At 41.2% G+C, this 21,819-nt stretch overlaps 6 protein-coding genes and 1 long non-coding RNA gene across 7 annotated transcripts; 4 read left to right on the top strand and 3 right to left on the bottom strand.

Moving 5' to 3' along the window:
* The first annotated feature begins 652 nt into the window (after nt 1-652).
* On the top strand, nt 653-2,289 carry LOC145700716 (creatine kinase B-type-like). Its single transcript, XM_081778042.1, has 6 exons — nt 653-732; nt 900-1,336; nt 1,380-1,546; nt 1,590-1,773; nt 1,814-1,918; nt 1,962-2,289. Exons 1-6 carry the CDS (start codon nt 677-679, stop codon nt 2,144-2,146), a joined length of 1,134 nt encoding a protein of 377 aa, XP_081634168.1. The 5' UTR covers nt 653-676; the 3' UTR covers nt 2,147-2,289.
* On the bottom strand, nt 2,231-2,825 carry LOC145700718 (uncharacterized). Its single transcript, XR_014134221.1, has 3 exons — nt 2,556-2,825; nt 2,410-2,511; nt 2,231-2,370 (listed from the first exon to the last, which is right to left on the bottom strand). It is a non-coding gene; the product is annotated as an uncharacterized LOC145700718 (long non-coding RNA).
* A 170-nt stretch (nt 2,826-2,995) lies between these two features.
* On the bottom strand, nt 2,996-4,988 carry LOC145699104 (uncharacterized). The gene is made up of 4 exons (XM_081776352.1): nt 4,837-4,988; nt 3,699-4,717; nt 3,479-3,656; nt 2,996-3,232 (listed from the first exon to the last, which is right to left on the bottom strand). The coding sequence occupies exons 1-4, from the start codon at nt 4,918-4,920 to the stop codon at nt 3,080-3,082; spliced, it is 1,434 nt and encodes a 477-aa protein (XP_081632478.1). The 5' UTR covers nt 4,921-4,988; the 3' UTR covers nt 2,996-3,079.
* A 1,847-nt stretch (nt 4,989-6,835) lies between these two features.
* On the bottom strand, nt 6,836-10,616 carry LOC145700546 (uncharacterized). Its single transcript, XM_081777835.1, has 8 exons — nt 10,525-10,616; nt 9,736-9,991; nt 9,560-9,686; nt 9,212-9,514; nt 7,514-7,863; nt 7,391-7,470; nt 7,173-7,349; nt 6,836-7,131 (listed from the first exon to the last, which is right to left on the bottom strand). The coding sequence occupies exons 1-8, from the start codon at nt 10,535-10,537 to the stop codon at nt 6,851-6,853; spliced, it is 1,587 nt and encodes a 528-aa protein (XP_081633961.1). The 5' UTR covers nt 10,538-10,616; the 3' UTR covers nt 6,836-6,850.
* A 2,908-nt stretch (nt 10,617-13,524) lies between these two features.
* On the top strand, nt 13,525-14,941 carry LOC145697045 (uncharacterized). The gene is made up of 4 exons (XM_081774181.1): nt 13,525-13,933; nt 13,976-14,173; nt 14,246-14,397; nt 14,435-14,941. The coding sequence occupies exons 1-4, from the start codon at nt 13,642-13,644 to the stop codon at nt 14,558-14,560; spliced, it is 768 nt and encodes a 255-aa protein (XP_081630307.1). The 5' UTR covers nt 13,525-13,641; the 3' UTR covers nt 14,561-14,941.
* A 51-nt stretch (nt 14,942-14,992) lies between these two features.
* LOC145696299 (uncharacterized) lies at nt 14,993-16,136 on the top strand. The gene is made up of 3 exons (XM_081773312.1): nt 14,993-15,259; nt 15,323-15,641; nt 15,685-16,136. Exons 1-3 carry the CDS (start codon nt 15,009-15,011, stop codon nt 16,096-16,098), a joined length of 984 nt encoding a protein of 327 aa, XP_081629438.1. The 5' UTR covers nt 14,993-15,008; the 3' UTR covers nt 16,099-16,136.
* A 37-nt stretch (nt 16,137-16,173) lies between these two features.
* Nucleotides 16,174-21,368, top strand: LOC145696161 (nuclear valosin-containing protein-like). The gene is made up of 10 exons (XM_081773154.1): nt 16,174-16,469; nt 16,513-16,591; nt 17,480-17,804; nt 17,939-18,256; nt 18,323-18,516; nt 18,627-18,894; nt 18,935-19,083; nt 19,257-19,338; nt 19,815-20,116; nt 20,646-21,368. Exons 1-10 carry the CDS (start codon nt 16,201-16,203, stop codon nt 20,802-20,804), a joined length of 2,145 nt encoding a protein of 714 aa, XP_081629280.1. The 5' UTR covers nt 16,174-16,200; the 3' UTR covers nt 20,805-21,368.
* Nucleotides 21,369-21,819: the final 451 nt, after the last annotated feature.

The raw sequence follows: 21,819 nt of genomic DNA, 5'->3' as shown, positions 1-21,819 counted from the left end.
TAAAATTAATGACGAGACAACCAAGAAGAACCACAACCATAGTCCAATAGATCTAAAAAAGCTCAAATGCTTGCTCAGTTTTTAAATTTTCATACAATAGGGTGGATTCGTCGACTTTTTCATCCGCAATATTTTCCTTTCTTTCGATTTTTCGTGGATATTTTTCTTTGCAAGCCTCTCGCTGACAAGATCCATCTTCAACCAGAATGTATTCTGCTCTGCTCCCGCTCATGACTGATTTCAAATAGACGGCAAGGTGAAGTGCAGGTCTTTATTTTAAATATTATTGCGCTGGTAGATCAATGTCAGCAGTTCGAGATCTTTCTATTTATTCTTCTTTTTGGAAGAGCAGATCAAAATCTTCATATTAGCCATGAAAGTATAAGGGTAGCGTCTATTGTTGAGTCGAATTAATGAAGTTCAAGGAAACGAAACATTTGCGCGATGAAAATCATTTGTTAAAAAAAGAAGATGGCACAGCTGATTCACGCTCTTGATCCCTTTTTGTCACTCGCTCAAGGTGAGGAGGCGATAACGCCAGGGACTCCTGGCCGCAACGTACTTTTTATTTTGGCCTCACTCTTTTATCAACTCGGGTAATAGAAAGATTTATATTTCATTTCACAGAGATTGGCGTTTCTAGGGAGAGAAGAAGTCACAAAACAAAACAAAAAAGATGCCAAACCTGAACACCGCTAAATACACTGGGGATGAGGAGATGCCCGATCTCTCCAAGGAAAGGTCCAAAACGACAGGCTTTTTTTAATAAAAATAGAAATTTCCGCCAATTTTGAAAAAATGTATAATAAAGGCAACATTTTTGCTTGAAAATCATTCTCCTCAAATAATGATTTTTCTTCCTTGATTTCACTCAACAGAGCTCATTTTTCGACCTTGTAAAAGCACAACAACTGGATGTCAAAAGTCATGACCCCTGAGCTCTACAAGCGAATGCGAGCCCGACAGACCAAATCCGGCTTCACCATCGACGATGCCATCCAGACTGGCGTCGACAACCCCGGCCACCCATTCATCATGACCGTCGGCTGCGTTGCTGGCGATGAAGATTCCTACGATGCCTTTGCTGAATTCTTCGATCAAATTATCGAGGGACGACATGGTGGATACAAGCCCACTGACATGCACAAGACCGATCTCTCCGACAACCTCGTCATGGAAGAGCCCTTCGATCCCGAGTACGTCTTCTCTGTCCGAGTCCGAACCGGCCGATCTATCCGAGGATATGCTCTTCCTCCATGGTGCTCCCGAGCTGAGCGAAGAAAGGTCGAGAGCATTTCTATCGGCGCTCTCGATCGATTCGACGGCGATCTTAAGGGTATCCCCTCAAATTATATTTTCTCTCTAATCATTCTTCTAAGGCAAGTACTTCCCCCTCTACGAAATGACCGACGCCGCCCAGGAGCAGCTCATCGCCGATCACTTCCTCTTCGACAAGCCCGTCTCTCCCCTTCTCACCGCCGCTGGTATGGCTCGAGACTGGCCCGATGCCCGAGGAATCTGGCACAATGACAACAAGGACTTCTTGGTAAGCCCGAAAATTTCATTCGTCCCAAATTACCTGTTTCTAGGTCTGGATCAACGAGGAAGATCATCTCCGAGTCATTTCCATGCAGAAGGACGGAGACATGCAGTCCTGCTGGCGACGATGGATCGACGGACTCAACAAGTTCGAGACCTATGTCAAGGAGCAGGGAGCGGACTTCATGCACAGCGACCATCTTGGCTACATTCTTACCTGCCCATCCAACCTTGGTAAAACCCTTTTTCTCAACTTGCGCTGACAGTTTTTTAGGAACTGGTGTCCGAGCTGGTGTCCACATGAAACTCGAGAAGCTCTCCGAGCACTCCAAGTTCGACGAGCTCCTTGGCAAGCTTCGACTCCAGAAGCGAGGAACTGGTAAGTCATCAAGCTCTAGAACTTTTCAAAACACTTGATCCAGGCGGCGTCGACACTGCCTCCGAGGGCGGTATGTTCGACATCTCCAACGCCGACCGACTTGGCTTCTCCGAGCTAGAGCTCGTCCAAATGGTCGTCGACGGTGTCAACACCCTGATCGCCATCGAGAAGAAACTCCAGGCTGGCGAGAACGCCGATTCTGACATCTCTGCCGTCGCCCAGAAGTAAAGTTTCCTACCCTGATTTGTAACGACATGTAGTCTATCCTCTCTCATCTCACGTGATTTTTACTGTAAATACTCATCGAGTGATTCTGTATCTTAGAAAAACGATCGTAGGGCGAATAAACGTTTATCTCTCTCTTAGCAAAATTTGGTAGAAGAATCAGAAAGCATGCGAGTTTACAGGATATCCAGTTGTTCCATGGTTATAAGGTGTCGCTGTATTGAAGTCTTTGAAAATTTGACATAAACGAATCGAAAATTTTTTACCTGAATTATAAGCTGTCGAACCCGCTACTGGATATTGTCCATAAGGAGGAGGATATGCAGAAGCTCAATGATTATATGGAGCTGAGGGATTGAAAGTAGGGTCTAAAGAAAAATTTACTGGAAATTAGGCTCAACAGAGACTCTACTTGATTGATGAAAAGTAGACGCAGGTGTATTTTGTTGTGGACGCCTGTTTCGTTCTCTGTATTCGCGGAGCTGTCGAATCGCGAAAAATGAGCCGCAACATCCAAAAGCGCAAAGCCCAAGAATAGTCAAAAACACAATTGCTGCAATTGTACTGCTGATCGCGATAATGATTTTTCTCGAGGTGTCGAACTCCGAGTCAAAATCTTCCAAAAAGTCCTCACGCCAGTCGCTCATTTTTATTTCTCTTGAACCAAGAGTCTTGGTTCTTAATTTATGAATACGAGACTTCAAAACAATAAAAAGATGGACACAATGAGATAGTCAGCGTGAACTCATCACGGTTGATTTAACTGCAGGACAATTAGCCTACGATGCGTTGTCATGATAACATAAAAACTCGGAGACCAATTTTTCAAGAGCAAAAGTGTAGAGCAAGTCGTATGCGTGCAGAAAATAGGTAAATTTATTGAAGATGGGTATTTTGTTGCTTGAGTTCAGAGGAAAGAAGGCATTTTCGGTGAATTTAAAAGTCCCATTCAAAAGTTTCAACTTCTTCTCCTTCTTCCTCCTCAACTTCCCGACATTCGAGTCGCTCACAGATATTGTTGGGACAATAATTGGCAGCTTGGCAAGAAGAATCCCGTTGCATGTTTGTGGCGAATCGACTATCTTTGCTTTTTCCTGGCTTGATAGTTGAACTTCAAGAATTTGAGGAAATTGAATTTGTCAGAATTTGGAAAATTGAATTTACCACCTTGCGCAACTTTGACAAGCGGTTCACGAAAGATTCAAGAGAATCTTCGAACTTACGCAAATTGACCGCAGAGCTGGGGCGCGTTTGGCCCGCGAAATACCTTTAGCGGTTTCAGCTCGGTCTCTTTATCTGTTCTAAGAAGAGTGGATACTATCAAGCCTCTTTCCTGCAGTTCATTCGGATTTCCTCGTCGGAGGCTTCCTTGTCGGAAATGAAAAGTGCTGTTCCTTCGGGACAGCTGATCGAGCAGTCATAAGTGAGTTCAGTCGAAGCGAGATCTTCAAGTTCTTCAGCTGCTGACGCCGGGATTTCGACCCATTGGCACTCGCCGAGGTTAACATTCGAGCTTGAAAAATGTTAGTCTTCAATGATTAGCTATGGAACTCACTTTTTGTTGAAGTATCTTTGAATAGCCTCACTATCTTGTGGCCATCGACGTTCGGCAATTTGACTGAACGGGTTCATCAACTCTTCGTTTTCTTCAAATTCCTCAATTTCTTCTTCCTCGATCAAATCTCCATCGTTTTGGGCGAAGAGTTTGTCGTTGCAGTTCTCCAACCCATCGGCGTGGTTCGTTGTTACGGCTTCTGGAGCGTTGAACTCGTTCGTAAACCAGCCAAACTCGGAAAAGAGGACCTCTTCTGCTTCTCGGCGATTTCGAACATTGGAGTTCTTGAGAATCGACTCGATCGCGGAAACGATGACTTCTCGCTTTTCAAGTGGGATGGCCGATCGTCGCCTTCTCCACCAGGTGTTTGAGTGTTCTGCATCTCCTCCGCTGAAGAATTGACAGAACCAATCACATTCTTCTTCCTCTCCTTCGTCTTCTTCTTCTTCCGCTTCATCAATGGCTGGTGATTCTGTTGAAGCTGGTCCTTCAGTGGTAGTTTCTTCACCAAGTCCGTAATCAAAGACGTTCTGGATTTTGTTCTCCCCGGCAAGAAGTGTCATGATATTGTTGTGAGCATTCACGCATGAGTTGTGAACATCATCGGACGTCTGATCGTTGCAGTATCCGCAGGTGAACTGGCAGTACTCGTTTGGCATGCCAGTCAACAGGATGCTAGCGTCTTCGTAATGGAGAGTCAGCTGATCCCATGAATCGCAAAGGCCGTTGTTGAAAACGTCCAAGCAAAACTTCGAAATGCTGCTTTCTTCGAAGGGGAAACCCTCTCGGCTCTCAAGTTCCTTCAGAGCGGGGAAGGAGTTCTGGCCGTTCTGGTTGCCGATTGTTGGCCACATCGCGCGGACCGGGGCGTTATCCTCGTAGAGCTTGACATGTGGCACCGGAATTCGATCGTAGCAAGCGCTGGAGGAGCATTGACCGCAGGTTCGATCGCAGCCGATGTTGGCGAAGCACTCGCCTCGGGTGTAGGCAGTGATACAGCTGAGCCAAGGTTTCGTGTCCTGAATATTTTCTTAAGAAAAATTTCCTTCAAACCCTAGCCTTTGAGGAATTCATAAAGAAAAGGACAAAAGACAATTTGACTGCCTTTCCAAAAATGACTGTATATCTCTGTACTTACTCGGCAATTGACGAGGTCTTGTTGGGCATCTCGCGCAGTTCGTGAGCCAGCCACGACGGCAGCAAGGGCAAATTTAAAAGCCATAGCGAAAAAGTTGAGTTTTCTCAATCACAAATGTCACTTGTGAAAATATTTCTCTTCCAAGCGTAGTATTACACCAGGAAAGGTCTATTCTCCGGGCGGCCCGCGCGTTGCTTATAAACGCGAAGGAAAGTGGGGGCGCTCGTACGAAGCACACTAAGCATTTCACGAGAAAAATTCGTTCACGTTATAACGAATCATGTTTTCTGTCGGAAAATGGAATCTTGTGATGTCAGAAGAACGATGATGTCAGAATTTAACTTGTGACGTCACGATTTTGAGCTGAATTCTAGTGCTGAAATCGAGTACTCAAAAATCGAAAAATATTTATATTTATGGGTCAAAATTTAAGGGTGTCAACAACGATTTTCACCCAACTTTTGACCCCCGGTTTGGTCCCAAATTTCAAAGCTAGAAGGGCAAATTTCGCATTTTTTTTCGGAATTTTATTGAAATAATCGGTAAAACACAGACTGTGGAAATCGATTATTCCTCCAGTATGTGTCCATTTACAAATAAACAAGAAGAAAGAAGGCACAAATTGCGAGATCAAAGAAACCGCCTTCCACAACCCAAGTTAATCGACCCTCTCTCAGAAGATAGAGCCTGATAATTGGAGTCCAAATTGAACAAGATTTGCGGGCACAAATTGAAGATCAAGACGAATGAATCGTGTGGGAAATCGAGGCTTAGCGGTACTACCGCAGTGACGATTTTAATTGAGCACGACTCTTGCAACTTGCAACTTGAAGATTTTTCTAGAGCAGAATTCTGAATCGGAATTGGCATCATTACGCTATTAATAACCCAATTACGTTTGTTGTGTTCTAGAAAGGTTGATGCGCGTTATCAACGTAAATAGATTCATGACGCCATTTTCTGCGAAGAAAAAAGAAACCGTATCGAAATCTACTTTATCACTCTTGGATGTCGCCAGGCACCCTTATCGCTCTTGCGTAATCCGAGTTGGTAAATCCGGCACTTAGTTCAGCCTTTCCATAATCATGTCGCCTCTTGAGATACATTTTCTTACGTGAAGGGTGGCTTCTAGGTTTTTCCGGTTATTTCAGAAGACGAAAATAAATTTATTTCAGGAAAAAAGTGGCAAAAAATCAGAAAAAGGGGGCTAAATTCGAGAAGCTCCAACAATCTTGGCGACGATGAAAAGGTAGAAAGAAATGAGAATCGTGAAGTATGCGTACCAGTGAGCATCGCCATCGTTTGACAGGGGCCAGAACATTGAGTGAACAACCATGCTTGCAGAAGGGAATAAACCGCCACCGGAAGAGGTCTATTTCAAGATAATAATTGGGTGATGCCAGGAACCGACAAAAAAATCGACAATTTTTCCGTGGAAATCTTGAACCAATCAGAAGCCTAAGTTCGGTTTACTTGCCAATCAGCAGCCGAGTAACCGCCCATGCAAAATTTGTCGAAATTTTTGTCGGTTCCTGAGACAACCTCAAAGTAATATTGGAGAATTTTATTTTTACTGACCATCTTTTAGCTCTTTGAATATCTACCTTTATTTTGTGAGAAAAATACGCTGAAAAATAGTTCTAGAATTTTCTCGGAAAAATGCATGAAACAAGCGAAAGTTTTTTCGTTTTTTTTTATTCGTTTATTGATAACTGAATAATAAGCGCTTCTTATGAACGCAGTACAAGAATAAAGATAGTATAGTTTTTTTTAAATTATAATATGTTAAAATTGAAAAATCTGGGCAGTGTACAGAATAATTTTTTAAAATATGTCTTAATGTTTTTTGTACAGATTAAAGTAAGGGTAAGTACGGTAATATAATATTTATCTAGAAGTTTTGTTTTATAACGAGTCCAGGCCAAAGTCCCATCCGAAACTGGGTCGACCGAGGACTTTTTTAGCGAAGTAGTCGTCGAAAGGTTGGAAGAGCTTTTTTGTGATATTCAACGAGTTAAAGTTTCATCGATTTTTTCGCGCTAAAATTCGATAAATAAGAAAATTCTTCGTCTCGATCACATTCCTTGTGAAGTCCAAGCGTGACCTCTTTATGAAATCGCTTGTCCAGCGTTCTTCCTTTTCCAGATCCCAGACAGTCCACTTGCTCTTTTGATTTTCCAGGCTCGATGAAGCAGGGAAGTCCTCCAGGATTGACCATGAAGTTGTCTTTTGTGATGTATTCTTGAACTCCGATGTACTGTTGAATTGCCTTGAGTGGTATCCACGGCTCAGTCACTAGAAAACGTTATGGTTTTCTTTATGATATTTTGACTTACAGTATTTCGATCCATCAAGCACAAGCATTTGTTCTTTGGGAAAGACTTCCATCCATCGCTGGTGGAAAACGGCGTAGAATCCGTCAGAAAGAATCAATTCGATTGGATCCTTAGTAGCGTGGATTCCGAATGGTCGCATTCGTCGCTTGAATCGGACAAGAAGAGCATTCACAAGACCTAAAAAGATGAAAAAGAAGAAAAGAGGGGTTGAACTGTACCTTCCATTGTTCCATGACCTTCATTTTGCTTGACATCTTCCAAGAAATCGCCGAATTTTTTGAGAGTGATCTTCAGATTTCTAGAAGAAAATTTCCTATAACGCTCAAACTGAACAGACCAACCTGTTGAATTCATCAAGAGTGTGACCAAAACCATCAAGCTTGTCTTCCTTGAACTTTTCAATTCCAACACCGTGTTGCAAGTGCAAAAATCGAGAAAGAGTTCTTCGGACGTTATCGCAAACGATGTTGACAAGTTTGACGGTTTCGTTCATTGCTTTGATTCGAGGCTGAGCGCGGACGCTTTTGTAGTAAGTCGGAGTCTTTTCGTAGTTCATCTGGCCGTCGTGAGTTGGGAAGCGGTAGAGGTTGAGGTACCAGTCGTAGCCGAGCTCGAGATATTTGTGGTCGTTGTTGAAGAAATATGTTTCTTGTTTGGCTTGTTGCAGGTCGGGGTGGTTGTGCAGGAAGTGCTAAAAGTAAATTTGGGATAAGATTTATATGTATGAAGATACTTGACGAAAATACATCAAGTCAACTCCATTAAAGAGAAAATCTGACGAAAAATATACTTAATGGGCCATTAATAATGGCTCATCGAAAATCACAATTGATAGAATGCATATATCTGAGATATACACAATTCCAGAAGAACATGAAAGCTTTTTCAGAAGAATAACTATCCACTATAACGGAGAACACTCAATTAGAATCACTGGTCCCTCTCAGACTTTCGTTAATTCTGGAACATACACATTTATAGACAAAACAATATGGCTCCTTTCTGAAGAAGACGCGATAAACGCACTTTCCTATAATTTTTGCCGTTTTAAATTCTTAAATGCCTTGGTGGACTTTCAAAAACACTTAAAACTTGAAGGCAAATTTTCGTTTGTGGATTCAAAAGTGCACGATCTTTCGAAAAGAAGAGAATGTATTTATGTTTGTTTCGGCTTTTCTTATCAGATCGAAGATGTGACTGGAATGATTGAGCTCAAAATTTGTGGAGAAAATCATTATACAGTTATTTTTCAATTCAAATTCGACGAAGATCAGAAAATAATCTGGGATGCAAAAATCAATAATCATTATAGCTATGAGTAAATTTTCTTCAATGTATAGTTATAAAAATATTTAGGCTTCAAAACAAAATATCTGAAGCAACAAGACCTCACTCTTACGAAACTAAAGGATCCCTTCTTCATTGCTTTTATCTGGAATGTTACAAGGATTTTCAAGAAAAAATCAAGTCACACCTTCAGGATATCAAAGAAGTTCATTCTCTAGTAGTCGCTGAAAAGAAAACATACAAAATTCTTAGCAAAGAGCTTGAGGATCTGGATGAGAAAAACGACGATTTACGATTATATATCGCTTATCTCGTAGACCAAAGGGAATCATTTAAAAGACTTCTGGAGATGCTGAAAGAAAAAATTAAAGATTCCGGCGAGTATATTGATAAACTAGAAAAAATTTACAAAGAACGCGAAGCAATTAATGAAAATAAGTTCTCTGAGATAAGAAAATTCTTCAAAAATCAAGAACACGATGAAGAAGATAACTTTTCTCAATGCCCAGTTTGCTTTGAAAAGTATAAAAAAGGAAAAATTCAAAGAGGATGCATCATAGTTTGCGGTCATCAGTTGATGGTTTAATAAAAAAAATTCAGTGTTCGGATAGTATAACGAGCTCACTTCTTAGTTAAAGAACCACATCGAAGTTCTGTATTGGCTGTATTTCAAAATTATCTGGATCATGTCCCACATGCCGGAAACCATTCAAAAACACGAAGCAATCAAACTTTTCTGATCATGTTCTTACCTGTGTCGCTCCTGTTCCACATTTCATCACGCCAACAACAATAAACTTGGGCAATCTCGGGTCGTCCTTCGGTATATCCGGCTGATTCTTCGCCGAAATCATCAAATCCGCATGATTCGCTCTGTCTCCCGCAGCTTGAGGTTCCTTATTCATGCTTTCAGCAACAGCAGCAAGTTCTGCAGCATCTTGTTTAACATTTTCCTCAATTTCTTCTTCCTCAGGAACGAGTTCCTTTACTTCTCTAGGGGCGTCATCCTTGATGTCTTCTTTCAACTCGACTTTTTTCTGCTCAACAGATTTTTCCTAAAAAATTTTTGATGGAAAGGACTTGAAATCAAGGAGGAATACCTTGGGAGCCGGATCAGCTTTGAGATCCTTGCCGATCTCGTCAAATTTCACGTGATCGTAGTCGAAGCCCATGAATTTGATGTATTTGCTTCGCATCGAGCCGTAGTATTCGCCCAATTGCTCGTCACTAGAATTTGATTTTGAAAATTTTTTTCCTCAGAAAGTTGTTTTATTACCCATCATCCAACATCCTCTCAGCCCGATTGGCATCGAAATCAAAGAAGGTGCCTAATCCAATAATCAGCAGTCCCATAATTATGAGCTTCTTCGCAGTTAATCTCATACTGAATCTTGACGGGGATGAATTTTTTAATAGGCGTAAAATTATCCATTTTGGAAACGAAATAGCAAGATTCTTCCTTTTCCTTTCGTACTTCATCTTCTGCCACAGGTTGTACAGACATAGTGTCGTGATGGATACCAGCACGTAGCCTGAAAGAGAGAATTTTTAAAGAGCCTTTTTCGGCAAGAAAAAAATATTAAAATGGATAAAGGGACTTCTGGTCAAAAAACAACTCGATAGAAAAGCAAGCTTATTTATGCTTATCCAACCTTATTTGCATAAAACAGCCCTTATGGGCTATAAAGTTAGAGGCTCTAACGCTGAATCTTAGGGTTAGGGTTAAGGTTAGGGTTAGGTTTTTGCTTTGTTGAAAAAAATTTTGCCCGATTCATAATTTGAATTCATAATTTTTATCAAAAATTTCACAAATTATTTTTTTTTTCGAATTTTTATCGTCAAAAAACCATTCTTACTTAAAATTCTGACCATAAACTCCACAAAATCGTCTCTATCAAAACTCCACTTCATTCAAAGTCAAACTAATCCGCCTCCCCTTGAATCCTAATAATCGTAAAAAGAACCCTTTATCCATCATCATTTCTTTCACCAAGCTCGCCGGCTATTTTTAGATCGCGTTTTTGAATTGAAGAATTCAAGAGCGCCGATTTTCATTTTGACTCACTGAGAAATCTCATCTTGTCTTCTCAATTCAGCTGATTGTCTCTGATGCCAGCTTAGTGAACGTAAATCAAGAAGGCGAAAACGGTGTGTTACGCTTAACCTGGAGCTCGAGGAGCGCGGACCGGTAAAGCCCGCGCGCATTGGTGCTGCTGCAGATTCAAAACCACCCGCGGCAGGTTCGATGTGAACCACCACCACCGCCGCGGGAGATTCACTGACTCAGCCAGCGCTTTTTGACCTCCGCATTATGCGAAGATCCTGGGGGATGAAGGAGCGATTTTGACATTCCGTTTCGGCATTTTCAAGATGGTCCGATGAAGATTGAAATCAATGAAGAGACTCACTTCAAAATCGAACTGCTGACTTACTTAAATATTTTCCAAAATGAAACAAAATCTTGAAATGGATCTAGGCATATTGCACAAGAATTGTCAATAATATGTGAATAAAAATACGCTGATTAAACAAGTTAAAATGATCTACTCCAATAACTCTACTTCGTGGATAGTTGAAAAGTTTTACGATACCATTCAAAACTGTGAAAAATGATTTAATAAACATAAAATGATCACAAATTTTAAAAATTGTTTCTCATAGATGCAATATTAATTCTTGAAAAGATGCACAAAGAGAGAGAGAGAGAGAGATCTCAGTTTTCAGGCAAATACAGTTGTTTTAAGGGACACGGGCGAGCAGCGCGGAGCCGAACTTCACGCGCTCGCCATTATTCTTGAAAATGAGATTTTTCAAAATTTTTTTGCAAATATCATCTACAACTCTTCAGCTTTCTATTACAGTTCTCAGTTTGTCTCTATCATTACTGACTGACGAGCTAGCGAGAAAAAGAGACGCGCAACTTCAAAAGGCATCAAGTCCTTCAATCTTTATAATAATTTCATGAAATTAGCACCATTGAAAAGCCCATTAAATTCTGAGCAGATCATACGTATAGCGCTAAGCTGAAAATATACTAATTGGCGATAAAGATCAGATAAACAAGGTAACCTAGCGCGCGCCCAGCGGGAATCATGTCGAAAGAGCCCAAAATAGTTAAATCGGAGCGCCCTGCCGTGCGGAGCGCGCTAAGTTCCTAGGTTTATCAGCGCGTCCTGCGCAAGTAGTGCATTTTCAGCTTAGCGCTATACGTATGATCTGCTCAAAATTTAATGGGCTTTTCAATGGTGCTAATTTCATGAAATTATTATAAAGATTGAAGGACCTGATGCGTTTTCTAAGTTGCGCGTCTTTTTCTCGCTAGCTCGTCAGTCAGTAATGATAGAGACAAACTGAGAACTGGAATAGAAAGCTGAAGAGTTGTAGATGATATTTGCAAAAGAAATTTTGAAAATCTCATTTTCAAGAATAATGGCGAGCGCGTGAAGTTCGGCTCCGCGCTGCTCGCCCGTGTCCCTTAATATACTGAAAAGGGCCTGGCATCCTGAGTAAAAACCTGAGTCAGAATATTGACCAATTTCAATAAGAAATTATTATTGAAAATTGGTCAATAAATAAGATATTGAAATAAAACTTACGCGAAAAAAATCGGTAATATCGGGAATATTTCGAATTTATTACGTCACAGCCTCGGTAGCTCGAGAGGTTGACAGATGCTCAGAATGAAAAGTTTTGGTCCTTTTTGAAGTTCAGTCATGTGCTTTGACGTAATAAATTCGAAGTTTTCCCCGTACTACCGATTTTCTTGCATATGTTTTTGCGCACTTTTTAATGAGCATAAGAAAGGAGGTAAGAGTTCGACTCGGAATTTGTAATGAAATTCGTTAATATTCTAACTCAGGTTTTTTCCACGGGATGCCGGGCTCACTTCAGCCGGGCCAGATCTAGTGAAGTTCAGCATGAATTGAGCCATGAATTTGAGTCTGCGCGCCAGAGCTCAGTATGTTGGGCGCGGCCAATCAGCGATCATAATTTTTCTGAGAAAGGTAGCTTTGTGGTGTCTTTTTGCGCTGATTAGAGAAGTTTGGAAATGAAGTCGCTCAGAGTCTATTTTTATTTCTAGACAGAAAGTTTAATTTTTCATTAGTGAGAAGAATCTTCTCGAAGAAAAATCAATACAAATGTTGTAAAAATTATATTTTATTCAGATAATAATGGTCGACTCAAATGGGCAGATACCACCTTGAAACTGTCTAGAAATGAAACTACAGTCGGTTTCTCTTCTAGCAAATCGGAAATAGAGAGAAAAGAATGGAGAATAAAAATGAAAAGAAGAGGGCAAGAAAAGTCACTCTTATTGAAAAATTGAGAGACAGAAAAAATGACGGAAGAAGAATGAAATACAATGACAGATGGGCAATTCGGTCAAAAATATGCAAAAACTTTCAAGATTCTCTTTTCTAAGATTCGCGCAAATATATGAACTCTTTCTCAGATTCGATCCGCAAGCAAGTGCACAGTTGTGCTTGAGAATCTGCGTAGAAACCTGAGTCAGGGTTGGGAAAGAGCATGAAGATTTGATGGAAGCTCTCTCGGTACGCTGACTCAGGTTTCTGTACAGGTTCTCGAGTCTAGCGTTTGGGGCTTCGAATCTACGAAAATAATCATTGATTTGCTCGGAGGCGGAACCCGCCTCTCGATTTTCGAAAATCTTATTTGTTTCAAATAAATAATTTTGACCGTATAAAAGATTTTCGATCACAACTTCAGGTTCCAAAAAGCTCATGAAACGAATCAACTTATGTTTGAAGAAATTTCCTTCACTCAATCGACCATGAAGCCGACATCAGATATCCTCGTCATCGGTACTTGCTCTCCTCAATTTCATCTTCTTCATCCTTTTTAGGCACGACCTGTGGGAGGCTGAATTTGATGAAAACAACGCGTTTCGACAAACCTTCTTTCTGCGCAAGAGTCAATATTTCGCCGACTGAAGAAGGAAGCATCTGCGTCTTGAACATGGAATGGATTGGCGACTATTTTCACTCTTTGCCACGGATTTTCAAAACAAAACTAAAACTAAAAAAACCTAAATTTCCATTTTTTATTTTTGAAAATCCCTATCTTCCAGTCGAACCTGTACTACCATCGCTGGGACCCGACTGCGCTCTGCTTCAACAGAAAAATCGATCTCACCTCTTTCTCTCAATGCCGACTCAACTTCATGGCTTCTTCCGTCTCGCCCGACGGAAACCTCGGCCTCTTAGCCGGTTACGCCGGCGTCTACTCGCTCGACTTTCGTTCTGGAAACGACATCATCGATCTTTCCCACGGAGCGCAACAGGAAAATCGACAGCGAGTCTACCCGCCGAAGATCAATTCCGTCAAGTTTTCTCGATCCGGAGCACTTTTTGCGATCACACACGAAAATGAAAAGCGTCAAAATGCGATGAGCGTTTATGATCTACGGAACTACATGAGACCTTTATATACTGCACAAGTTGAAGACTCACTCGGTAAGAGGCAATTTTTTCGTAAAAAATTACATGATCCCCTAGATGCATCGTACCCAAACTCGATCTTCTGGGGCCCATCGGACGACTACATCTCTTTTACCTCCTTGTGCAAGTATGAGTGCAACTCCTGGGCCAGAGTTCGACTTCAAGGGCGATTCGCGTCCAAAACGCCGAACATCTTCTTTTACCGAAAGAAAAGCGACAAGGACGAGCTTGAACAATTTGACTCCATCGAACTTGGTGAGCAACTTTTCTGACAATTTTTAGAACGATTTTATTGGGCCTGTTTCATAAATTGAGTCTCATTTTCAGGTTTCTGGGGAAAAGACAGCTTGGGCGACTTCGAACAAAGAGTGAAGCTTCTTGGGAAGGATTTCTTCAGTATCACTGGCAGTAGATCAACGCAGATTTACAGATTGAGCGATAGAACATTGTTTCAAGATTTGAAACAGGGAAAACACAAGGTACTAACGAGAGAAGGCGCTTACGACACCCTTTTAGGATCGAATCTGCGGAATCGAGTATGTCGAAGGCGACCGCTCCCTGATCACTTACGACGATCTCGGCGACATCTTCCGCTGGAAAAAGACGATAGAAAGTGTCGCCGATCTAACAAGCTATTCTTAATAAAAAAGGGCGAAATCTTCAAGTTCCGCGGCGCCATCTTCCCAAAGAAGAATTCATAGAATTTCAAATTTTCAAGAATCTTTTTCAGTTATGCATTTTGTTACAAATCTACAGCTCGTTCAGTTACATTTACCGCTCTTTCCTCGTACCGTTAATAATTATGTTCACTTTATCAATATGTATTTTACGAACATTCGAATCTGGGCTCGGCAACCTGTGTTGAAAACCTGAGTCAGGGTCTGAAAGATCTTAATAACCCTCTCTCAGACCCTGACTCAGGTTTTCAACACAGGTAGCCGAGTACACATTCTAATTATTTTTTGTTCCCTGCAATGTGCTTCTTTACGGATAGAAAATCGTCGAAATAAATCTCAACAAAGAATCAAATTAAAAGTCTCTGATTTGAATGTATTCGATCCCCAACAGACAGGTCTATTATAAGAACACTATGAGGCGATCAGAAAAGCTGCGTGAAAGATGCGAAAGAGTCGCGCCAGAAGTACTCATGGAAAAAAATCCTGCGAATGATGGAAAAGGACGCACTGTCAAAGAGATCTTTGAAGCAGAAGCGAAGGCGCTCGGAGGTGTTCCAGAAGACATAATTCCAGACTCGTGCATCACTATTTTTTACCACATTTCATTCTTTCTCGAAAGCGATTTTGATGAGAAAAAACCCTTTGATACCACTTTCACATCAAGGTAGGACCCCAGCCCAGCCACTTTTCCAGTATCATTCTACCTTTTTGTAAACTAGAATTCTAGTCCTTCGAAATATCGAGTCGGCCAGCAAGAACTCCCGGGCCTCGTTTCCTGCCTTCTTCAACTATCCCTCGGCGACTCTTGCTACGCGATCATTTCTCCTGAAAAAGCGTTTGGAAAGATCGGCGTTCCTCCGAAAGTCCCGCCGAATTCAGAGCTCTTCTTGCAGCTTGAAATTGTAGACATCGAATCTAACTTCATCCCCCGTTTCTTGGCTCATCCGCCAGGACTGACCAAGTGCATCGGCCCCGAATACGTCTTTCAAGAAGTTGTCGAGTTTGCCGAACGTGCCAAAGCGTCGAAAAATCTAGCAAACTTACAGGTTTGTCTTTATTCTCTCCTTCTATCTACCCCTTGTAAATTAGAAATCCGTGACCGTCCTCTCCGAGCTTGAATCTTCCCCCGATCGTGACCGACAGCTCCTGATTAACATCCAACGAGTGATTATCTTCGGCAAGAAAAAGCTTCCAAATCAACAGCTTATCAAGCACGCGAAAAACGCACTCGCCCTCGACCTCCCCTTAGACGATCATTTCCTCGTCAACATCTCCCTGAAGATTCGCTACCACTTGATGGACTTGTATACTTGGAAACACTTCGATGACTTCAAGAAAGCGCGAGAGGTATATAAAGAGTTTGAACAAAGATGCGAAGATCAGGATTTCAACTGCTTGGTAAAATTGACTGCAAAAGAAGATCTGGAAAAGATGAAGGGGCTCGTTGAGAAGCGATACAAGAAGTACAAGAGCGACAATTATTTATTTGCTGAGAACTGCTAGAATTTCTCAGGAAGCTGCTTGTAAATCACTGCCCCTTTTCCATCCTTTAAAATCGGGTTTCTCTCGGCTAAATCGTGGAATTAACAAATTATATCTATAAGAATGCATGAGCGCGAGATTTTGACTGGAATCGAAGAAATTCTCGCGGAGAAAGGCAAGTTCTCGCCCGATTTGGACCATGAAACGATCAGAAACAACAACAGAAAACTTCAGCGCGTGAAAGAAAACGTCTTCCGGAAACAAGTCAAAGAAGTGTGGAGTAAACACGGGCCCCGTCTAATGGCACAAATTCGAGCAGCTCAAGCGTCGGCAGATGTTGGGGCGAATATGAATGGAATTCTGCAGAATCAGTATCGAGGCACTCCGAAAGCGTAAGATCAGGTTGTTGATCGCGTTGGTCATTGAGTTTTCTAGGGTCAATAAAATGACAAATGGAACTCCCGTCAGTCTGGATCGAAAAAGAAAGGAGAAAAGCGACGACGATGATTTTGAGGTTTGTTTTTCGGGATAAAAAGTAGAATTTCGATAATTTTGAAACCTTGAAGTGGCATTTTAGTAACGGCAATTGGAAACCGTAAATCAAGATTAAATTTTTGGAGAAAACGAATTTAATCAGCCTTTCGCTACGAATATAAATTTCTACCTCGACTAAAGCTTATGTCAACGACCGGACATATACCTTTGACGCGCTTTTTTTAAGGTGGGCCAAGTTATTTCTCCCACTTTTTCATTTTAATACCCGGATAACTATATATATTTAGAATCAGTGAAAAAAATCTCGTAATTTGACCTTTTTTGTTTCTCGAAAATCACTTCCGGTCGCGATTCTAGAGCCGGAAGTTGCCGAAATTTATGTGAATAGCATATATTTAGCATATCAAATTGAAGCTTAGAACATCTTTATTCATATAAAGAAGGAATTTTAGCAAACCGCGGTCATACCAGCCGGTAAAAATAGAAAAAAAAATCATCAATTTATGCCTCTTTTCATAGTTTTACCGGTCGGTTTGATCGAGATTGGGATTGTTTTTTCTAGTGAATTGATGATGAAACGACTCCGAATCTTCTGAGCATCAATTTGATAGGTCACACTTTACCGTAACTCCTAAATTTATTCAACTTCCGGCTCTAGAATCGCAACCGGAAGTGATTTTCGAGAAAATAAAAAGGTCAAGTTTCGAGATTTTTTTCGCTGATTCGAATTATATATGGTGGTCCGGGTATTAAAATGAAAAAGTGGAAGAAATAACTTGGCCCACCTTAAAAAAAGCGCGTCTTTGTAAATGATAAAATATCAAATAATATCGACTTGATGAGTGATTATTAGATGATCGTCTATAACATGATAGTATCATGATGATACCTATTAAGACTTTTATAGGATCAAGCGCCAATCTCAAAACTGCGCCGCCTCAGAAAAGACAAAATCGACCGATTCTCCGCCGAAGTCCCCGAAGAAACATTCTCATCTGTCGGCGGCTTATCAGAACCAAAAGAAACGATTCTGCGGCAAATGATGCACCTCCACGAGCCGCGAATTTACGCGACTCTTGGCGTCCGGCCACCGAGCGGCATTCTAGTGCACGGGGCACCTGGCGCCGGGAAAACGCTTTTGTGCAAAAGTTCTGCGGGCGAGATTCAAGTCAAGATGATTTCAGTCAGTACGCCAGAACTCGTCTCGGGCGTCAGTGGCGGCTCAGAGAAGAATATCAGATACTGGGCTTGAAAACCCATGAACAAACCTGTGTCATGGTTAGAGAAGCCGCTTGCTAGATAAAATAAGTCGCGCGTGGTGGCTTCTAAAGCCCTGACTCAGGTTTCTACGCAGGTTTTCAAGCCCAGATCAGACAATTGTTCGAAAACGCGAAAGAAAACGCGCCCTGTATAATCTTCCTCGACGAGCTCGATGCGATTTGCTCGTCAAGAGATGAAAACACGAAAGAAATGTCGAATCGAATCATTGCCCAGCTTCTGACGTGCATGGACGACGTCGATAGCAATGAAATTCTAGTGCTAGGGGCGACCAGTAAAGTGGAGAACATCGACAGCTCGCTGAGAAGAGCTGGAAGATTCGATCAAGAAATAGCGATTGGAATTCCAAGTGAAAAAGAACGACTGGCGGTGATGCAGGTTGTGTGCAAGGATTTGAAATTATCGGGTGAGGAATCGACGTCGTGAACTTATCAAATTATTAAAGCGGCGCTTTTTAAACCGTTTACTTCAGCAAATTGTGAGCTGCGTCTCTTGGCGCGCCTGACGCCCGGCTATGTCGCAGCCGATTTAGATGCACTCGCTCGGGAAGCGGCCCAGGAAGCTATCGATAGAATTTGTCAAGCAGAAAATGAAACTGGAGAAGAGAAAAAGTTCAATAGAGAGAGCGCTTGGGAGAGATGGAAAGAGATTGATTTGTCGGACGATGTTTTAGGAAGGGGATTTAATAGACCGTTTGGTAATCCTAGTACTTTTACTTTAAGTATCATTTAATCAGGTGCTCGGGAATAATTTTTTATTAAAATCTTAAAATCAAGACTGAAATTATGGTGTTCACGAATCCCAAAAAAGAGTCAATGTCAATCGAATTAGGCGACTTCCAAAAGGCTCTGAAAAAAGTCGTTCCAAGCGCTAAACGAGAAGGTTTCGCTACAGTCCCTGATACAACTTGGGATGATGTTGGTGCCCTGGAAAAGATTAGAGAAGAGCTGTCGATGTCGATTCTAGCGCCGATCAGAAATCCAAGGCAATTTGAGAGGCTTGGTCTGAGTCGACCGAGTGGCGTTTTGCTCACTGGCCCACCAGGTACATTGACCATTATTTTCGTTAATTTTCACTTGTTTAGGATGCGGAAAGACTCTTCTAGCAAAAGCAATCGCGAATGAATCCGGCCTAAACTTCATCTCCGTCAAAGGCCCAGAGCTTTTGAACATGTACGTCGGAGAATCAGAACGCGCGGTCCGATCAGTTTTCACCCGCGCCAGGTCTTCCAAGGTAATAATTCGGCCTTGACGATTTCTTTCAATTTGGCCTCGAAAAGTGAAGGCTGCGAAATGGCAGTGATCTTTGCGAACCTATAACATCTAAGATTCTGACTTTGATGGAGAATTTTGTTTCTCAAAGCGGCTCAGAATACATTTTCATTAATAATTTACGCTACTTTTAAGCCGTGTGTTATATTCTTTGATGAAATCGACGCACTGACGCCCAGAAGAGCAGAAGGGGCGAACTCGGGAGCGACCAGAATAGGAAAACGGTTTCTTTTCGTGACAGAAAGGGGGAGAGAATAGATGAGAATCAGGTTGACCTAGAAATAAAGCTGGGAACTGGGTCGATTATTTTTACTGATAAAAAATCAGGTTGATCAACAGGTGAGATTTTTCGTATAAAAGGAGCAATTGTCAGTTGAGATTCGAAAAGAACAAAATGAAACTTCTGTTTTTACAAGTGAAAATGCTCGCTCGCTTAAATTTTTAGTTGAATAGCTTTTTTAATGAAATGAAAGACTCGAATATCAAAGAAGCACATCGAGAATAGAAAATGCACCTGAATCAAGATTTTTTAGTGCTAGAAAACTTCTATCTTCTGAAATTCAGATTATCAACACCCTTCCTTCTATCTGTTGATTGATAAAATGACAAACCAAAACCTCTCTCTCTTTTAACATATCCGATCAAAATGTATTTAATTTCCATTTATTTTCAAAATAAAACAACCGCCAAAAGTGAATCAATTGTTAACAGAACTCGACGGCCTAGAAGACCGAAAAGACGTCTACATCATCGCCGCAACAAATCGGTACGAAATCATCGATCCCGCCGTGTTGCGCCCTGGCCGTCTCGACAAAACCGTCTACGTCGGTCTTCCTTCCAAAGAAGACATCAAGCAAATCATTTTGAAAGTAACGAGAAACGGTGTGAAGCCGCCTTTTGGAAGTGATGTTGACTTGGATGCGATTATCGACAAAACTGTCAATTATTCCGGCGCCGATGCAACTGCGCTTGTGAGAGAAGCAGCACTGATACGAGTTTAATTAATATTAGAAGTATTTCCTCAAATCTTGTTTTAAAAAATTCAAATCGAGAAGCCGCTTGCGGCTTCGAGCTGTTAAAATATCAAAAACGCGCGAAGCGCGGCTTTATTCTTGTTCTCGAAGCCGCATGCGGCTAGCTTCGGCAATCTGGGTGAAAAACCTGAGTCAGGATTCAAAAGAGTTAAATAAAAAGCCGCGGAGCGTCTTCGATTTTGTTCATACCGTTGTGCGGCTTTTTATTGACTGTTTCGAACCCTGAGTCAGGTTTTTCACCTAGTTTATCGAAGCCAGCCGCATGCGGCTGCTCTTTAACTTGTAACTCGAGATCCTCTAGTTGAGGTTGCTTAATGAATTGTCCTTTATTATCTTCATTAAATAATTTACAACGTTGAGTACATTGATACTGAACCTGCGCCAAGAGCCGGAGAAAAACGAGGTTATAAATCGATTTTTGAAAATTAAACTCTCATTTCCGATCGCCGCAAAAGAACTGCTCCTTTCATCAAATCATGTTTTTGAAGAGGAAAAGATGGAGGTAGAGAAGAGCGAAAACAAGGAAGAAGAGGTTTTCGTCACGATGAGCCACTTTGAGCGCGCTTTGAAGAGGATAAAGAGCTCGGTGTCTGATCGCGACTTAAAGTACTACGAGAGTATGAAGGCAAAGCTGGAAAAAGAAGAATAAAAAATATTCTTTATCTTGAAATTCATGCATTTTTTATTTTCAACGAATTTCCGAATAAGCTTGATTTCGGGAGATTTCGTTTGATTTGGTGCTCCCAGGGGAAGAATATTTAATTAAATCTGTCCTATTGTTTTAATCCCGTTTCCCAAGCGGATGATCCCCTTTGCCCATGTGGTTTTCAAGCCCATCCGGGCAAATACAGCAGTAGGAGACCACAGAGGTTGAAAACACAAAGCACAAAAATTAGATTAAGCCGAGTGATCTGTGGCCACCTAATCGGCTATTTTGAGTGACAGGGCTCTTTTAGGAGAGGAAAAATACAACCACGAGGATCATTTGAATTCATTTTTTTTCAACAGAGAAAATTTTCAAAGAATTTATTTTTTTCATCGATTCAGGAGTTGTTCAATTTCAGCCGTTATGGGTTCTTTTGCGAAATATTTTTGCTTTTCGAAATAAATCGATTATTCCTTTTTGTGGCACCATTTTGAGGTGATATGGCGTGATTGCCATTCAAATCGAAAGAGAGAGAGAGGGCCAATCCAATGTCAACCCTTTTCAAATTGAGAGAACAGAAAAGATGTTGCAAAAACTTGCAGACTCATTTTCTTTTAGAGGGTAATTCCTACAAGCACACTCATGATGATTTTACTTATCTTGGAGAAAAAGATCTGTTTAGCCAAGCTTTTGTCTGATTTTTTTCATTCGATCGTAAAAGTTAATTTGTACAGTATGAGAGTGTAGGAAGGAATGTTCAACTGAAGCAAAAAAGATAGAGAAGACATAAAGATAGATAGAGAATAATGATGTCCGAAAAGGGTTGACGGCGGGAGTGAGTCTTTGTAAAGACTGAGTCTTCGCGCAAAGACTCAGTCTTTTTCTTCGGGCAGTGAGTCTTTTTTTTAGAAAAATAAAAGACTGAGTCTTTTTCGAGCAATTGTTTACGTCTCTAGAAAAAAATTTGTTGTCTCTTCTGAATCATTTCTATTCATCAGTTCCTTATTTAACATGAAGG

Source organism: Oikopleura dioica, chromosome 2, assembly GCF_907165135.1.
Source record: "Oikopleura dioica chromosome 2, OKI2018_I68_1.0, whole genome shotgun sequence".
Lineage (NCBI taxonomy): Eukaryota > Metazoa > Chordata > Appendicularia > Copelata > Oikopleuridae > Oikopleura > Oikopleura dioica.
The sequence above is the reverse complement of the archived record's forward strand: the minus strand, read 5'-3'. Positions and strand labels throughout refer to the sequence as shown.

Bases quoted from the DNA above. Each gene is read 5' to 3' on its own strand.
- LOC145696299 (XM_081773312.1), top strand. From the start codon at position 15,009: ATGAGGCGATCAGAAAAGCTGCGTGAAAGATGCGAAAGAGTCGCGCCA. The intron at 15,260-15,322 runs GTAGGACCCCAG...CTAGAATTCTAG, and splicing joins GATACCACTTTCACATCAAG to TCCTTCGAAATATCGAGTCG. The intron at 15,642-15,684 runs GTTTGTCTTTAT...CTTGTAAATTAG, and splicing joins AAAATCTAGCAAACTTACAG to AAATCCGTGACCGTCCTCTC.
- LOC145700546 (XM_081777835.1), bottom strand. The intron at 9,687-9,735 runs GTAATAAAACAA...ATCAAATTCTAG, and splicing joins GAGAGGATGTTGGATGATGG to TGACGAGCAATTGGGCGAAT. The intron at 7,350-7,390 runs GTACAGTTCAAC...TCATCTTTTTAG, and splicing joins AGGTCATGGAACAATGGAAG to GTCTTGTGAATGCTCTTCTT.
- LOC145696161 (XM_081773154.1), top strand. From the start codon at position 16,201: ATGCATGAGCGCGAGATTTTGACTGGAATCGAAGAAATTCTCGCGGAG. The intron at 17,805-17,938 runs ATATCAGATACT...GTTTTCAAGCCC, and splicing joins CAGTGGCGGCTCAGAGAAGA to AGATCAGACAATTGTTCGAA. The intron at 18,517-18,626 runs GTTTTAGGAAGG...CTTAAAATCAAG, and splicing joins AGATTGATTTGTCGGACGAT to ACTGAAATTATGGTGTTCAC.
- LOC145700716 (XM_081778042.1), top strand. From the start codon at position 677: ATGCCAAACCTGAACACCGCTAAATACACTGGGGATGAGGAGATGCCC. The intron at 1,547-1,589 runs GTAAGCCCGAAA...ACCTGTTTCTAG, and splicing joins ATGACAACAAGGACTTCTTG to GTCTGGATCAACGAGGAAGA. The intron at 1,774-1,813 runs GTAAAACCCTTT...ACAGTTTTTTAG, and splicing joins TACCTGCCCATCCAACCTTG to GAACTGGTGTCCGAGCTGGT.
- LOC145697045 (XM_081774181.1), top strand. From the start codon at position 13,642: ATGGCTTCTTCCGTCTCGCCCGACGGAAACCTCGGCCTCTTAGCCGGT. The intron at 14,174-14,245 runs GTGAGCAACTTT...TCTCATTTTCAG, and splicing joins ATTTGACTCCATCGAACTTG to GTTTCTGGGGAAAAGACAGC. The intron at 14,398-14,434 runs GTACTAACGAGA...ACACCCTTTTAG, and splicing joins TGAAACAGGGAAAACACAAG to GATCGAATCTGCGGAATCGA.
- LOC145699104 (XM_081776352.1), bottom strand. From the start codon at position 4,920: ATGGCTTTTAAATTTGCCCTTGCTGCCGTCGTGGCTGGCTCACGAACT. The intron at 4,718-4,836 runs GTAAGTACAGAG...GAAAATATTCAG, and splicing joins AAGACCTCGTCAATTGCCGA to GACACGAAACCTTGGCTCAG. The intron at 3,657-3,698 runs GTGAGTTCCATA...ACATTTTTCAAG, and splicing joins CAAAGATACTTCAACAAAAA to CTCGAATGTTAACCTCGGCG.